At 44.2% G+C, this 18,177-nt stretch overlaps 1 protein-coding gene across 1 annotated transcript in view; it reads left to right on the top strand.

The window, feature by feature from the left end:
* Window positions 1-18,177, top strand: part of FSHR (follicle stimulating hormone receptor) — a 242,230-nt gene that overhangs the window by 139,549 nt on the left and 84,504 nt on the right. The window contains exon 4 of the mRNA XM_077485598.1: window positions 5,816-5,890. Within this exon, the coding sequence (XP_077341724.1) occupies window positions 5,816-5,890 (75 nt within the window). The remainder of the gene's footprint in view (window positions 1-5,815; window positions 5,891-18,177) is intronic.

The raw sequence follows: 18,177 nt of genomic DNA on the forward strand, positions 1-18,177 counted from the left end.
GTGAATTGGATGTGGAGAAACCGGCATCTAATTCGCATGGGCGTGAACCCAGCCTCAATGTTCTAGGTGGCCTCATCGACCAATAGGGCAGTTTAGAAGGAATGAGAGGGCAAGACCAAGCTAGATTTCTTCAAGAAAAGACAACATTTGCTTAACAATTCAGTATTTACTGTATATCCTTGGATTCACAGATCCTTTTAAAGCTGAACACCAGATGTAAAAGATAGAAATAAATGCAGCTCTAAATTAGAACATCACAAAATCTTTCTTTTTATTTTTATGCAACCGGTATAATAAGCACACAGATTTAAAAATGTTTTAGCATATTGTAGTCCCTTAAAAGCAAAGCTCATACTGGGAGAGAATAAAGCAGACACCACCATAACATAATGTCCACCCACCTACTATATAGTAGATCCACCTTTTGCTGCCAAAACAGCCCTGACCCATCGAGCCTGTAGACCTCTGAAGGTTTGCTGTGATATCTGGCTGCAAGCCTTCAGTAGCAGATACTTTAAAGGCTAAGTTCACTTTTTTTTCTTCTAAATTCCAGCTCCCCTATGTACCAATATATAGCATTCATGTACTTTTTTTGCCAAAATATCAAAGCATTAATGGCACTGAAAGCGCAACTAGTAATTTAAGGTATATAAAAGGTGGCCAATCTTTACGATCTGACTATACAATCTCCTTTAGGTTTAAGCCAATCACTGTGTATCCAATCAGACAGGCCCTTGCACTACAATTACATAGTTGATGGTAGATCTAAAGGAGATTGAACATTCAGATTGCATAGTGTATGGTGAACATTACAGAACTCAGGACACCCTTCTCCTGTTTTCAATACTACAGCTCTGTCCACATAGACTATCCCATCTCTCATCTCCTGCACACTTCAAAATGCCAAATGAAAGAGCTATGCAAGATTGAACTTAACCACCTGCCGTCCACGCTATAGCCGAAAGACGGCTACATCGTGGACTCCATTCGCCGGGAAGGTGTCCCTGGACGTCCTCCCATGCTCGAGCGCCTTCTCAGTTTAGGCTGATACTCAGCGAGTCTATGAGACTCACCTGATCACATATCAGAGTAAGGGGTCGATCCTGACCCCTTACCACGTGATCAGCTGTCAGCCAATGACAGCTGATCATGTGATGTAAACAAAGCCGGTAATCTGCTATTTTTCCTATTCACGCTGATAGTGTGAGGAGGAAAAAAAAAGCTGATCACTGGCGGCTGTGAGAGGGACATCCGTCCCGATCGTGAAGGTACCTCCGGTGATCAAACCCCTTATGAAATCAATGACCTGGGGCATGATGGAACGGTGACGTCATAAGGGGTGGGATCACCTGATGACATCACCCAATGACCACGCCCCATGCCTATATAAGTCCTTGCGCACTGCGCACACTGCATTACAGCGGGAGAGAGCGTTGAGTCAACATTGGAGGAAGACCAGAGGGAAGAAAACGATGGAAAAGACCGGGTAACCATTAGCAAAAGAGCTGGCAAAAGAGCAGAAGACAGCGGAGGAACCCGGCAGAAGACAGCAGGAGAAGAGGCCAGAGAAGTCGGAAGAGACCCAGGCAACCGCTAGCAAAAGAGCGGGCCGAAGAGCCCGAGTGAAGAGGCCGGATGAGCGTGGAAGTCAGAAGAGACCCCCAAAGTCGGAAGAGACCCCCAGAGCTGCCTAATATATTAATTTAAAAAACCTTTGTAGTGTACACTTTTTCCCTCAGGTGAATGGGTACGGGTATGGTGTACCCCATATTCATTCATGTAGGGTGGGGTGCCGAGATCTGGGAGCCCCCTTATTAAAGGGGGCTCCCCGATTCCGATAAGCCCCCTGCCCGCAGACCCCGACAACCACCGGGCAAGGGTTGTTGGGAAGAGGCTCTTGTCTTCATCAACATGGAGACAAGGTGCTTTGGGGTGGGGGACACACGGCCCCCCCCCTGCCCCAAGGCACCAACCCCCCCATGTGGAGGCCAGCTTCATCGCAACATCTCCTGACAATCCAAGTTCAGATCTAGCACGTAATCTGGTATACATCAAAGTCACACAGTATGCCAGAGATGCCTGTCCTTACCCACACCTTAAAGCCCCTTGGATGTGGCTTGCCAGGCGTGTATTGCTTGATACTGCTAAATGTCCTCCTAAAAGGAATCATTATTTCATCCACAGAGTTGTGTTCTTCTGCTACCACATGGAGGCATTTCTCCCTGAACGCATCAAGCCATGGTCTGAGTTTCCAAAATTTGTATTTTTTTTCCATCTCAGACACTGTCAAATTGTTTACAAAATGTAATTTTTAATTTTAAGACTTCACACATTCCAATCTATTAACACAATCCACAGAGGGAACACAATATTGTCTGGTTTGCCTATTGTGCTCTATACTTATTATGCGATTAGCAGATATAGCCCCTCCATATACCAGAACATTATCACCCGTTCCTCATGTAGCAAGCAGATATTTAGGCAATGGCCAGAAAACACAACAGGACAAGTTAAGTATATAAATACAGTACGGCTAAGGGGGGAATCGGCCTCCCCGATGTTCAAAATTATTACAGGGCTTGCCACCTTGGTAGGATCGCAGATTGGACACTACACAAAGGAAGCAAGGACTGGGTCTCCTTAGAAAACTCCTTCTCAGACTTACCGCTGAATTCCATACCATGGATCCCAGTCTCCCTTACCCCTCACTCTCTAAAGAAGCATCCTCTCATCGGAGCAACCCTTTGCTGTTTCAGAGAGGCCTGCAGGAGATTCCAGGTTTCCACTAACCCAGGTCCTCTCACACCTATCCGCCTTAACCCGGCGTTTGTCCCGGGGATGTTCGGTAACTTTCTCAAACGTACATGGTCCCATGACACAGTTATTGTCCGCCACTTCTTTCATTCTGGTAGGCTCCTGGAACGCACCGCGCTTCCCACCCTTCCAAACAGCTCTCCTATCCCATGCTGGACCTACTTCCAGATTCGACATTTTCTCTACACAAACAACAAGACAGAGTGCCTTTCACGGGACCTTACCCCGTTCGAAACCTTATGCTCCCAATCCTCACCACAACAACACCTAATCTCAAACATTCACTCAATGCTGTTCTCATCTACCTCTCCTAAAGAAGGGAGGGCATGTCAAGCTTGGGAAAGAGACCTTCAGCTTGACCTGTCTGGTGCAGAATGGGAACGAATTTTCACGATAGCTCACAAAGGTTCCCTTAACGTCGGTATACAAGAAAACAACTACAAAACACTCACTAGATGGTATCGCACACCAGAGCTTCTACACAAATTCAAACCCGACACGTCGGACAAATGTTGGAGGTGCTCAGACGATAAAGGTACTCTTCTTCACATTTGGTGGTCGTGCCCATCAATACAGACCTTCTGGACACTGGTCTGTGACATTATTACTCAGATAACTACATATCCGGTAGAGCTTACACCAGCTCGGCTTATTCTTCACCACGCCTCTATCTCAACCCACTCCTATACAAGGTCCCTGGGGATCCATATGATAAACGCTGCCAAATTATGTATAGCAACCCACTGGGGTACGTCCCATACCCCTACGGTGGATGAATGGCTTACACGCGTGGGAAGAATAGCCGAAATGGAAGAGCTGATCCACATAGCCCGAGACTCTCCATCTAAATTTGCGCAGACGTGGGCTTGCTGGTCTCACTTTCGAACTACGGCAAGATACTCCTCCCTGATGAGCCTTACTACCCCTAATGGTTCTGATGAACGATAAGTAGTAACACAATTAGTAACATTGTTATATTTGACTTTTCCCTGATAGACTATATTCCGGCTCTAACATTGAGAACCTCGAAACACCTTTTACAAGGCCCCAGAGGGAACTCCTGCAGGACGGGGGTCCCCGAGGGACACCTTCCCCTGATGTGGGGGGGGCAGAGAAGGTGATGCCTCTGGACTACTCCCGCCCTCCCACCCTCCCCTACCTTCCCTACCTCCCCTACCCCTGCTAGTCACCTGAACCTCCCCAACACCTCTTCCCTCGTCACTATCCCTAGTATACCCACCCCTCCCCCCTCGTAGATGACCGACCCCCCCTCCCCCCAAGACTGACCCACCTTGAATGACCGATATATCTCCTTATCACTCGAACCTGTCAATGACAGGTGACAACATTCTCATGCTCAGGACCTCAGATCTCAGATGCAGCGAACCAGCTCACAGGCATTGCAGGTCAGCTTCCGCCGAATAAGGGTGATTGATCCTCCTTCCCTTACTGTGGAAGACAGGGCCCGCAACCACACGTATTCTGCTTTGTAGTAAACACCATTGTTCAGCGGAGTTACAGCCAGTTGCTGGAATATTGTTAAAACCTGCTTGTAACACATGCTCAATCAGATTTATCCTGTATTAGAGTATGATTACACACGTCACCGGTTCATTTATTGTATACTGTACATTTCTGTATCGGTTTTGCCTCTTTGTTGTTTTTATTTCGAAAATCTCTAATAAAAATTTTTCATGGAAAAAAAAAAAAAATATATAACAAATAAATACAGTACATTGAAATATAAATAATAAATAATTTATTCCTTAATTTTAACTTGAATTTTTCAAGTAAGAACCATTACATTTTGATTTAATCTCAAGCTGGTATTGTGAATGATCAAAAACACTAAATTCTCAAATGTACGTTATAAATAAACAAATGAACATCATTCATATGTATAATATATATATATATATATATATATATATATATATATACACACTATATTGCCAAAAGTATTGGGACACCTGCCTTTACACACACATGAACTTTAATGGCATCCCAGTCTTAGTCCGTAGAGTTCAATATTTCGTTGGTCCACCCTTTGCAGCTATAACAGTTTTATCTCCTCTGGTAAGGCTGTCCACAAGGTTTAGGAGTGTGTGTGCCTGGCTCGTAGTCTCCGCTCTAATTCATCCCAAAGGTGTTCTATTGCCTTGAGGTCAGGCAAATCAAGTTCCTCCACCCCAAACTCGCTCACCCATGTCTTTATGGAACTTGATTTGTGTACTGGTCAAAATCATTTGGTGGAGGTGGGATAGTGATGTGGAGTTGTTTTTAGGGCCCGCTTAGTTCCAGTAAAGGGAACACTTGACTCGAGGTGTCTTAGCACTTCTGCCTCCAAATGTGAAACCAGTGCTTCGACCAGCGTGCACCACCTAATTCAAAGAGCCTCTTACCAGGTGAAATGGATCGTTAGATTATAAGTGGTCAATAATGCTCAAACTCAATCCACATCACAAGGCCTCCTGGTATGAACTGCATCTTCAACTTAGATCCCCTCTGCCGCCATGAAGCATCACCATTAAAAGGAAAAATGGTATGAACCAAAGTATAAATTCAGGCTTTTATTAAAACACGCCAATTGCTTCAACAGACTAAAACATTTAAATCCATATTACAACTTAGATATTCTGATGTCACAGGCTGTTCATCCACGTCGGACTCTGGCCAGTGGGCGTGCGTGATAACGTCACACCGATGTATGTGTTTAGTCGGAAATTACGTTGTCGGATTACTGGCTTTTTTACACTTGAACGTCTGTACTACCAAAAATATTACATTTTACAGAACCCTGCTCTGTTTAACACATTTATCAGTACTGGAGCTATAATAATAAAACAATAATCTGCAAGGTACCCTTCTTTCTAGTACATGTATTAGCAAAAGGTGTCTTGTGTCAATATGAATGTTTAATCTTTTTCAAAATGTACATACAGTATACAGTATATTCTAAATATGCTTTTATTAATCTCGCTGTATTTTATCTTCCTTGCAGAAGAATTGAAAAAGCAAACAGCCTTGAACATATTGACCACAATGCTTTCTGGAACCTTCCAATGCTGAAATATCTGTAAGCAATATAAATATTTGCATGTACTAGCTGTATCCAATAAAAGTAATCAGTGCACCTGTAACGCGAAGTGGTTTTCAGTCATCATGGAAATCTTGGATTTGTTTTTGCCTCCAGGTTTAAAATGTTTCTATAGCACCCCCATCAGGGTTTTCTTCCTCTTTAACCCTTTGTGATAGCAATCTAGTAAAAAGAACTAAATCAATAAAAGAAAAAATGTTTAACAAACAAAATTATAATAAAATGTATTAAAAAATGTAAAAAAAAAAAATTGTAAAAAAAATCGCGACCCCCGTTGCCCCACACACATGCGCAAACGTACACATGTATGTAAACCCCGGTGGCACCACACCTGTCAGATATCAACACAAATATCAGAGTCAGAGCAATAATTCTAGAACAACAGCTCCCGGTTAATTCTAAACTGATGAGCTGCAAAGGCTTTTAAAGCGTCACCTATTGAGGTTTTGTACTGTCGATTTTGCAGTATCACGGGCGCACACATTTTTAACCACTTGGCATCCGCCCAATAGCAGTTTTACTGCTAAAGGGCAGCTCTCTTGTGCAGAATCAAGTATATATACCTGATTCTGCACTTCCATTTGCAAGGGGTGCATGCGCGCCACCTGCTGGCCACTCTGCTGTGATTATTCACAGCAGAAGCTGATCTGTGGGTGTCTGGCACTGGATGTCTGCCGGCACCTACCAATTATTAGTAATACACACAGAACTTAGATCTGCCTATGTAAGCAAGGCAGATATCCGTTCTGACTGCTGACTGGGGGGGGGGGGTGAATTTTGTGTTTCTGCAAAGCAGGGAAAAAATGCATCACATCCCTTAGTAAAATCTGGACCCACAGTACACAAAAACACTGGCTAGGCACACAATGAACCCTTTAATCACCCTGGATGTTTAACCCCTTCCCAGCCAGTGTCATTAGTACAGTGGCAGTGTATATTTTTAGTACTGATAACTGTATTAGTGTCACTGGTTCCCACAAAATATCAAAAGTGTCAGTTAGTGTCCGATTGTGTGATGCTTTATCGCAGCCCTGCTATGTGCACCGCCATTACTAGTTTAAAAATGAAAAAAAATTCTATACATTTATCCCATAGTTTGTAGATGCTATAACGTTTGTGTAAACCATCACAGACATGACTAGGCATAATGGGAATTGTAGTTCTTGAACAACTGGAGGGCCCGAGTTTGGAGACCCCTGCCATAAACCAATCAATATACGCTTACCAAAAACATGTAGCGAATACACATTGGCGTACATTTTTTTTATTTTTTATTTATTTTATTTTATTGGATGTGCTTTAAAGCAGAAAGTAAAAAAAAAAATGTATTTTTTTTTCAAAATTGTTGCCCTTTTTTTGTTTTTAGTGCAAAAAATAAAAGCAGATAAAGCAAATGGACTCATACGAGTTCTGAGTAAGCACAAATTGTCCGTGTGAAACGCGTTAACAGTGTTCCTATTTGTCTGGCATGGTGAGGAAGAAAGGATTTTAATAGCTCCAGCTCCATTGTGGTGTGTGGTCATTTCCTTTTCTTTATCTGAGAAGTTGGCGGAGGCGGACCGCGGCGAGCACCTGCATCGGATAACTGTTAATTACTCGCCTGAGCGGTGCACACGCTGTGTTTACAAAAAAAAAACGAAGAAACACAGGGGTGATTAAATACCACCAAAAGAAAGCTCTATTTGTTGGAGGGGAAAAATACATAAATTTTATTTGGGTGCAGTGTCACACGACAGTTAACATGGTTATGAAGGGGGCATAAATCTTCCGGAGATCAAGTGGTTAAGACTTGACATGTTTGGTATCTATTTACTCGACGTAACCTCATCTTTTATATTTTATATTAAAAAAAAGTATTATATTGTATAATATTTATAACTAAAATTCATTTTATTAGATTTTTTACCTGGAAATTTTCATTTACTAAACAGTTGCGCAAACATCACATGATATAAGAATTTGCAACTATCATTTTTTTTATTCTACAGGGCCTCTGCTTTTTAAAAAATATATATTAGTCTGGTGGTTTATATAATTTTACATCAAAGTTTATTTAAGTTATGATGGCACACAGCAATATGTGGCCAGGTCTATGGTATCTCAGAACAGTGAGTACACACCTCACATTTTTGTAAATATTTTATTCTATCTTTTCATGTGACAACACTGAAGAAATGACACTTTGCTACAATGTAAAGTAGTGAGTGTACAGCTTGTATAACAGTGAAAATTTTCTGTCCCCTCAAAATAACTCAACACACAGCTATTAATGTCTAAACCACTGGCAACAAAAGTGAGTACACCCCTAAGTGAAAATGTCTAAATTGGGCCTAAAGTGTCAATATTTTGTGTGGCCACCATTATTTTCCAGCACTGCCTTAAACCTCTTGGGCATGGAGGTCACCAGAGCTTCACAGGTTGCCACTGGAGTCATAGTTACATAGTAGGTGAGGTTGAAAAAAGCCACAAGTCCAAGTACAACCTATGGACTAGTCCTCTTCCACTCCTCCATAACGACATCACAGAGCTGGTGGATGTTAGAGACCTTGCTCTCCTCCACCTTCCATTTGAGGATGTCCAACAGATGCTCAATAGGGTTTAAGTCTGGAGACATGCTTGGCCAGTTCATCACCTTTACCCTCAACTTATTTAGCAAGGCAGTAGTTGTCTTGGAGGTGTTTTGGGGTTCCTTATTATGTTAGAATACTGCCCTGAGGCCCAGTTTCCGAAGGGAGGGGATCATGCTCGGCTTCAGTATGTCACAGTACATGTTGGCATTCATGGTTCCCTCAATGAACTGTAGCTCCCCAGTGACGGCAGCACTCATGCAGCCCCAGACCATGACACTCCCACCACCATGCTTGACTGTAGGCAAGGCACACTTGTCTTTGTACTCCTCACCTGGTTGCCGCCACACATGATTGACACAATCTGAACCAAATAAGTTTATCTTGGTCTCATCAGAGCACAGGACATGGTTCCAGTAATCCATGTCCTTAGTCTGCTTGTCCTCAGCAAACTGTTTGCAGGCTTTCTTGTGCATCGTCTTTAGAAGAGGCTTCCTTCTGGGGTGACAGCCATGCAGATCAGTTTGATACAGGGTGCGGCGTATTGTCTGAGCACTGACAGGCTGACCCCCCACCCCTTCAACCTCTGCAGCAATGCTGGCAGCACTCATACATCTATTTCCCGAAGACAACCTCTGGATATTATGTTGAGCACGTGCACTCAACTTCTTTGGTCGACCATGGCAAGGCCAGTTCTGAGTGGATTCTGTTTTGTCAAACCGCTGTATGGTCTTGGCCACAGTGCCGCAGCTCAGTTTCAGGGTCTTAACAATCTTCTTATAGCCTAGGCCATCTTAATGTAGAGCAACAATTCTTTTTTGCAGATCTTCAGATAGTTTTTTTGCCATGAGGCGCCATGTTGAACTTCCAGTGACCAGTATGAGAGAGTGAGAGCGACAACACCAAATTTAACACACCTGCTCCCCATTCACACCTGAGACCTTGTAACACTAGTGAGCCACATGACACCAGGGAGGGAAAATGGCTAATTGGCCCCAATTTGGACATTTTCACTTAGGGGTGTACTCACATTTCTTGCCAGCGGTTTAGACATTAATGGCTGTGTTATAATAAAAAAATCAACCAGCGCTAAAAATAACAGTGAAAAAAATTATATATATAAGATGCAGCTAGAATACTGTAGGTCAAATTACCAAATCCCACATTAAAATTAAAATATCTCAGTACAGCGCAAATACAAAAATTCTTTAAAGTGCAATACTAAATAAATAAATAAATGGAAAGTCCAAATATTAAATGATAGAATATACAGTGATCAAGAAAGATCAAAAAAAGAAGAAGAGTCCACTTGTGCAGTGTGTCTTCAATCAGTATATCCAGTGACGACCGGTGATGAAGTCCCGCCTACTCCCTGGGACGCAACGCGTACGGACCACGTGACTCGCGTCGTGACGTCATCCGCCAGCTGACACACTGATCCATGCATGTTACTTCCTGCTTTACACTCAGCACTGGAGATCAGTGCTTGAAAATGTGAGTGGAAATTTGTTTTTTATTCGTCTGTTTTAATAAATTGGCATAAACGGAGAGCACTAGATTTGCCTGTTCTTTTTCATACATGATATCACGTTGATTCGATGACATTGAGGAGATTGTATCTGGAAACGCTTCCGTTTGGTCTGCTGTAGCCCTACACTTCACCCTTGATGGGAACATGCGTTTTTGACCTATCTGATTTATCAGGGGTCCATATGATGAGGTGAGAGTCCAACTAGTTCATTGGTGAAGGGATCACATCGTCACTGGATATACTGATTGAAGACACACTGCACAAGTGGACTCTTCTTCTTTTTTTGATCTTTCTTGATCACTGTATATTCTATCATTTAATATTTGGACTTTCCATTTATTTATTAATGGCTGTGTGTTGAGTTATTTTGGGGGGACAGCAAATTTACACTGTTATACAAGCTGTACACTCACAACTTTACATTGTAGCAATGTGTTATTTCTTCAGTGTTGTCACATGAAAAGATAGAATAAAATATTTACAAAAATGTGATACTGTATATAATTTATATAATTTTATTGCCAAAAATTAAATTTTTTTACATGTGTGCACAAATGAAAAACTCTAGAGCCGGATTGGTGAAACTCTAGAGCCGGATTGTATGATACTGTATATAATTTATATAATTTTATTGCCAAAAATTAACATTTTTACATGTGTGCACAAATGAAAAACTCTAGAGCCGGATTGGTGAAAAGGGTGTTACGTAGGGCAGTATGAGGTCTAAAATAAGGCTGATCTCAGGGAACAGCTATTTAACCCTGGAAACACCAGAAAGGTTTGACTTGTGTCTGAGCCTGTAACCCGTCTTCACTAGTCCTCATATCAAGAGAAGACAAGCAGACCGGAGCAGCATCACCGCTCTGGACTGATAACGCTGCTTGTGCCTGATAGCACTGCCTACATTTATACCATTTAGAAACATGCAGAGATTATCTATATACTGTGACGGAGAAACCTTTATTTAGCAGTAATCCCTCAGTGCTGCATAATATGATTTGGTAGAAGTTGACATATATACAGTATGATATCCCCCACAATGCTGTGCTCTATAACATTAATAGAACATTAATCCTTCACTTCATGGGGGAGAAAAACCTTTCACCTGTGGCATCTGTTACTAAATATATGCAAAATGTAGATAACGAAAATAACTATTTTCTCCAAAGACTGCATTTTTTAACCACTTGACCTCTGGAAGATTTACCCCCCCCCCCTCATGACCAGGCCATTTTTGTGATGCAGCACTGCGTTACTTTAACTGACAATTGCGTAGTCGTGCAAAACTGTACCCAAATAAAAGGTACGCCCTTTTTCTTGATCATACATCACGGGACACAGGAGCTTCATTACATAGTGGGTTATATAGGCACCTCTGGTGATTGGACACTGGTTGACCCTAATTAAAGAGAATTCCTCCCCTATATAACCCCTCCCATTTGGGAGGCACCTCAGTTTTTTCGCCAGTGTCTGGTCGATGGTCACGTAAAACTTAGCTCTATGCAGGTCCCGGCGAGGGCCGAAGGGCTACAACAAACCGGATCCATACCTCTGGCTGATATTTGACTCCCAAGATGGTATGGTGCCCGGGCCTCGTCTGCCGAAGAAACGAGGTTTTGCCTGTAAGTCCTCTCCATTGGAAGACTGGGCTCTGGGACAACCAGACTTGGGGTACTGTTGACTCAGGGCGCCCGTAAGTTTCTGGCAGAGCTTTTTACATGGCCCAGGTAGGAGGATCTTTTCGTAAGAACCCCAGATACGCCTGAAGGTTGGCTAACAATACCCGCCGTGATGGGTGAAGGCTGGAATTGGTCTGAGATCAGCAATTCCTGCGGCGGGGAACAGGTAAGGGAAGTCATCCTATATATTTTAAATATATGAATGGATTTCTTCATTGTGAGTAGTTGTATGTCTTACCTGGTTTCCACCACTAGAGGGAGTAAGAGCAGCCTGATGCATACTTACATGCCTTTCAATACAAACACGCTCAGTGAAAGCCTGGTTCTCCAGCTACTCACGTCTCCCTTACAGTTCCTGCCACAGTTAAGGTAAAAAGGGGTCCCATGCAGGTCCAGGGGTCCCACGTTGCTCCCTTTGGGTTCTCCTTCCCCCCCGGATTCCGCGGTCCTCGTGCACGCGCGCGGGCGCGTGCACGCGCGCCGGGCGCGCTCCCGACCTAATGGAGGGGGGGGGGTGTGGTTGCGAGCCGTGCACGTTAGTGTGCACAGCGCTATAGTGCAGGCGCCAAGCGGCAGTTTTAAAAGCTCAGAGCGTCAGGGGACTGTAACTGGAGACACAGGAGCTGTGGGCTGTAAGCATCCGTGGGGATTGGATCCAGGCAAACCTTAAGACACCTACTCAGCATTAGGTTGTGCAGTTTAAGCATATATTGATTTATTGTGAGACTTTAAGAGCAACAGTGATTGCATTTGTACTAGTACCTCTGCTTTGTAGCTTAGTACTATGTCTCCTCGTAAGAGGGTTTCAGGGGCAGGTAATAAAAGCACTGGCAAGTCACCGCCTAGGTCCAGGGGTTCCAAAAGTGCATGCAAATTACCATCCCCCTCTGCAAGACTGGAGCCTGCCTCTCAAGACGAGTCAGTGCCCCTTTCAGGCTTTGCAGCCTCTCCTAATGTCGCAGCCCCGGTCTATGTCACTGAGGACTCCCTTAGGGCTACATTGGAGGGTTTTGAAGGCAGGATCATGAATTTTATTTCTGCTTCCCTAAAAGATAGCAGGAAAAGGGGTAGATCCCCTCCCTCTGCTGAAATCCCTCTCTCAGACAGTTGTTCTGAAAATGAGGAGGGATCCCTATCTTTGGATAGGGATCATGAGCAGTCGGATGAGTCAGAGGAAGAGGAGTTAGTCCCCTCCTCCCAGGCACTCAGAAAGCAGGTGCAGTATTATACTGAATTGGTGCGTACCACGTTCAGAATGCCGGCTGCTGAAGTCGCTACATCCTCTGTCTCTTCCCTGGGAGTCAGGAAAGCCCCACAGACTGCTTGTTCCTTCCCAATTCATCCTTTAATGGGTGACTTGATGTATGAGGACTGGGGACATCCCGATAAACTGTTTACTCCTCCCAAGAGGTTTTCTATGCATTATCCTATGGAGGAAAGTTTCACCAAGAAATGAGGGGGCCCCATCTGTCGATGCGGCTGTCTCTTGTGTGAATAAAAACCTTACTTGTCCTTTGGATAATGCGCAGGTATTTAAGGATCCAGCTGACAAGAGGCTGGAAACCTTGTTAAAAGCCTCCTTTTCCATGGCTGGCGCTGTGGTGCAACCTACAGTCGCAGCCGTGGTATTGTGTCAGTTCCTTAAGGAACAGGTTAAACAAATGTTTGGACTCCTCCCCAGTGAGGAAGTAGAGAAATATGCAGAGATGCCTCACATCTTATGTTTCATAATTGATGCGATTTTGGATTTTGTCCAACAAGCATCACGTTTATCCCTCATGTTGGTACACATGCGTAGGGCTCTATGGCTAAAGAATTGGGCTGCTGAGATGTCATGCAAGAAGCATTTGGCTGGGTTCCCGTTTAAAGGGGAGCGTTTGTTTGGGGAAGAATTAGATAAATTCGTCCAAAATATTTCGGGAGGCAAGTCTACACTCCTTCCAGTCAAAAAGAGTAAACGTCCTTCATTCAGGCGTACTCTTTCTCCCGAAGCATCAAGCTCTAAACAGTGGCGACGGCCTTCCCAGCCCTCTGCTGCTAGAAAGCCTCAGGGCCGAGCCCAGGGACAGAAAAAGACTTGGGGGCGAAAGCCTGCCAAGCAGACCCCCAAGACCTCCTTGTGAAGGGGCGCCCCCGCTCGGCCGAGTGGGGGGAAGGCTCCTTCAGTTTGCAGGCGCCTGGCGGGAGGAGATTCAGGACAAATGGGTGATCTCTTCAGTATCTCTGGGCTACAGGCTAGAGTTTCAGAAGATTCCACCTTCTCGTTTTCTAAGGTCAAGGATCCCCAAGGATCCGATAAAGCAGAAACCGCTATTCCTGGCCTTAGATCAGTTACTATCCCAGGCTGTGATAGTAGAAGTGAGCCCGAAAGATCAGGGTTCAGGTCTTTATTCGAATCTCTTCACCGTTCCGAAACCAAACGGAAGTGTCAGACCTATCTTGGATCTGAGAGACTTAAACCGGTTTTTACACATCCAGACCTTCCGGATGCAGTCAATACGTACTGTGGTCTCCTCCCTGCAAGGAGGAGAATTCATGGCATCAATAGATATCAAAGATGCATATCTCCATGTGCCAATATTTCCCGCACACCAGAAGTTTCTAAGGTTCGCGGTAGAGCAGCGCCATTTTCAATTTGTGGCCCTGCCGTTCGGCCTAGCTACGGCCGCCCGAGTCTTCACGAAGATTCTAGACCCTCTCTTAGGAATCTTAAGAGTTCAGGGCATAGCCGTCATGGCTTACCTAGACGACTTGCTTCTCGTAGAGAGAACTGCAGCGTGCCTAAGTCGCAGCGTCACCAGAACGCTAGAACATCTAGAGCGCCTAGGTTGGATTATAAACCTAGAAAAGTCGTCCTTGCAACCGACCACCAGGTTGGATTACCTGGGTCTGATTATCGACACCGCTCAGGGCGGGGTGTTCCTTCCAGGGCCAAAGGCCTTGGCCATTGGAGATCTGGTGCGCCTGATTCTGGGCAGAAGATCTTCCTCCATTCGCTTATGTATGAGACTATTGGGAAAAATGGTCGCCTCATTCGAGGCCGTCCCATTCGCCCAGTTCCACTCAAGGCCTCTGCAAGGATGCATCCTTGCGATTTGGAACAGGAAGCCCCAATCCCTGGATCTTCCTATGCGTTTATCCCCCCGGGCACGCAAAAGTCTTGTCTGGTGGTTACAAACCAGGAATTTGCTGAAAGGCAAAACTTTTCTTCCCCTCTCATGGAAGATTGTCACAACGGATGCCAGCCTGACAGGCTGGGGAGCCGTATTGGAGGGAACATGCTCGCAGGGAAAATGGTCTGCGACCGAAAGTCTGCTGCCCATAAATATCTTGGAGATTCGGGCAGTTTATATGGCACTCATAGAGTGGTCTCACAGACTGCAAGGTTTCCCAGTTCGGATTCAGTCCGACAATGCCACCGCAGTGGCTTATATCAATCACCAGGGCGGTACCAGAAGTCTGGTGGCCCAAAAGGAGGTGAATCGCATACTTGTCTGGGCAGAGGAGCATGTTCCGTGCCTCTCTGCAGTCTTCATCCCAGGAGTGGAGAATTGGCAGGCGGATTTTCTCAGCCACCAGCAGTTGTGCCCAGGAGAATGGGCTCTGCACCCCAATGTGTTTCGAAACATATGTTACAAGTGGGGCACTCCAGACGTGGATCTGTTTGCGTCCAGATTCAACAGGAAACTGGACAACTTTGTGTCAAGGACAAGAGATGCACTTGCTCAGGGGTCAGATGCTCTGACGGTTCCCTGGGATCAGTACAATCTGATCTATGCCTTCCCCCCGAGCCCGCTGCTATCGCGGTTCCTGGGAAGGGTCAAGAGGGAGTCGAAGTCGGTCCTTTTAGTGGCCTCGGCTTGGCCCAGGCGACCATGGTTTGCAGAAATCATGAAGTTGGCAGTGGGCAGGCCATGGACCCTCCCTCTCCGGCCAGATCTGCTCTCACAGGGTCCAATTTACCATCCTGCTTTACGCAGTCTGAATTTGACGGTCTGGCTGCTGAGACCCACATTTTGAGAGACCGTGGTCTTTCGGGGCCAGTCCTTTCCACTCTGGTCAATGCCAGAAAGCCGGCCTCCAGGCGTATCTATTACAAGATCTGGAGGACATATGTTTCCTGGTGTGAACCCAGGAGATGGCATCCTAGAAGGTATGTCATTAGCAGAATCTTGGCCTTTCTCCAATCAGGCCTATAAATGAATTTGGCCATAAGCACCATCAAGGTGCAGATTTCGGCCCTATCGGTCTTTTTTCAAAGACCTCTTGCATCACACTCCCTAGTACGGGCTTTTATCCAGGGGGCTATGCGGATAAAACCGCCAGTCAAACCTCCGGTATGCCCATGGGATCTGAATTTGGTTCTCTCGGCCTTAGAGGCCCAACCATTTGAACCTCTGCATCTGGCTTCTTTAGCTCTCTTGACAAAGAAGCTGGTCTTCCTAGTAGCCATATCCACGGCTAGAAGGGTATCAGAATTGGCAGCTCTTTCCTGTAAAGAGCCCTATTTAATTATCCATAAGGACCGGGTGGTTATGCGTCCCAACGGGTCCTTTCTACCTAAGGTGGTTTCAGGTTTCCATCTGAATCAGGATATAATCCTACCATCCTTTTTTCCAAATCCTCAGTCCATAGAGGAAGAGTCCTTACACACTTTAGATGTGGTTAGAGCAATCAGTCTTTATCTTCAAGCAACTGCTCAGATAAGAAAAACTGACTGTTTATTTATTCTGCCAGAAGGCCCTAGAAGGGGTCAGGCAGCGTCAAGGTCCACTCTCTCAAGGTGGATCAGACAGGTTATTTCTCAGGCCTATAGCTTAAAGGGGAAGATTCCTCCTTTTCAGGTGAAAGCGCACTCTACTAGGGCTGTCAGTGCTTCTTGGGCAGTGCATCACCAGGCCTCCCTGGCTCAGATCTGTAAGGCTGCGACTTGGTCATCAGTCCACACATTCACCAGATTCTATCAGGTGGATGTCAGAGGGCAAGAGGATATCGCCTTCGGGCGCAGTGTACTGCAGGCTGCAGTTTAGGTCCTCAGGTCCCTGGCGGTCTATATTTATGATCTGTGTCTCCCTCCCCTCAACCTGAGCATTGCTATGGGACATCCCACTATGTAATGAAGCTCCTGTGTCCCGTGATGTATGATCAAGAAAATTGGATTTTTATATACAGCTTACCTGTAAAATCCTTTTCTTGAGAGTACATCACGGGACACAGGGCTCCCGCCCCTCTTGGGTTTTACGTGGTTTCTTATTGCTTTGCTACAAAACTGAGGTGCCTCCCAAATGGGAGGGGTTATATAGGGGAGGAATTCTCTTTAATTAGGGTCAACCAGTGTCCAATCACCAGAGGTGCCTATATAACCCACTATGTAATGAAGCTCCTGTGTCCCGTGATGTACTCTCAAGAAAAGGATTTTACAGGTAAGCTGTATATAAAAATCCCATTTTTTTCCCCCAAAAAAATAGAGCTTTCTTTTGGTGGTATTTGATCACCTCTGCTGGTTTTTTTTTTTGTGCTATACACAAAAAAAGACTGACAATTAAATAAAAAATAAAAAATCCAATATTTTATACATTCTGCTATTAAATATAGCAATATAAAAAATGGAAAAAATTTAATTTCTTCATAAATTTAGGCCAATTTGTATTCCGCTACATATTTTTGGTAAAACAAAACCCCAATAAGCGATTGGTTTGTGCAAACCCTATAGTGTCTACAAACTATGGGATATTTATATTAATTTTTTTACTAGTCATGGTGGCGATCAGCGGCGTATGTTACAAAAAAGTCAATTTTTTTAATTTTGTTTTTCTTTTTTATTACATTTTTTTCTTTTTGCCCATCAGTGCCACCTACCAGTGCCCATCAGTGCTCATCAGTGCTCCTCAGTGCTGCATATTAGTGCCACCTCCTCAGTGCTCTTTAGTGCCATTGCATCAGTGCCCATCAGTGCAGCATCATCAGTGCAGCCAATCAGTGCCCATCAGTGAAGGAGAAAAATTACTTTTTAGAAACTAAGAAAAACTTAATTTTTTTCAAAATTTGTGGTCTTATTTAGTTTTCTTACCCCCCCCCCCCCCCCCCCAAAAAAAAACAGTAGTCATTAACCTCCCTGGCGGTATGATTATTTCAGATTTTTGATGCTGAAAGCGGTACAATTATTTTGCATGGAAATTTGGCGTTTTATATTGTAGTCCTGTAATTCTTAGGAATAACTCACTTAAATCTGTCCAAACCAGAGTCTAGCAGACCCGGGTATGATAAAGTTTGAAAAATGAAATCATAAATTATAATATAATAAATAACTATAAATAATTATACCAAATAATAATATAATAATAATAAAAATGATTCAATAATGTAATCAAATCAAATCAAAAACACAGAAATTTGCTCAGTTGCAGAATTGTCACTGTCATTACTTTTCAGTATTTGATGACGGATCTCCCCACAAATCGCTATCCCTCAATTCTGCGAGTGATTCCA

Source organism: Lithobates pipiens, unplaced genomic scaffold (genome assembly GCF_037356315.1).
Source record: "Lithobates pipiens isolate NorthernLeopardFrog02 unplaced genomic scaffold, aLitPip1_a1.2 Scaffold_18, whole genome shotgun sequence".
NCBI classification, from domain to species: Eukaryota; Metazoa; Chordata; class Amphibia; order Anura; family Ranidae; genus Lithobates; species Lithobates pipiens.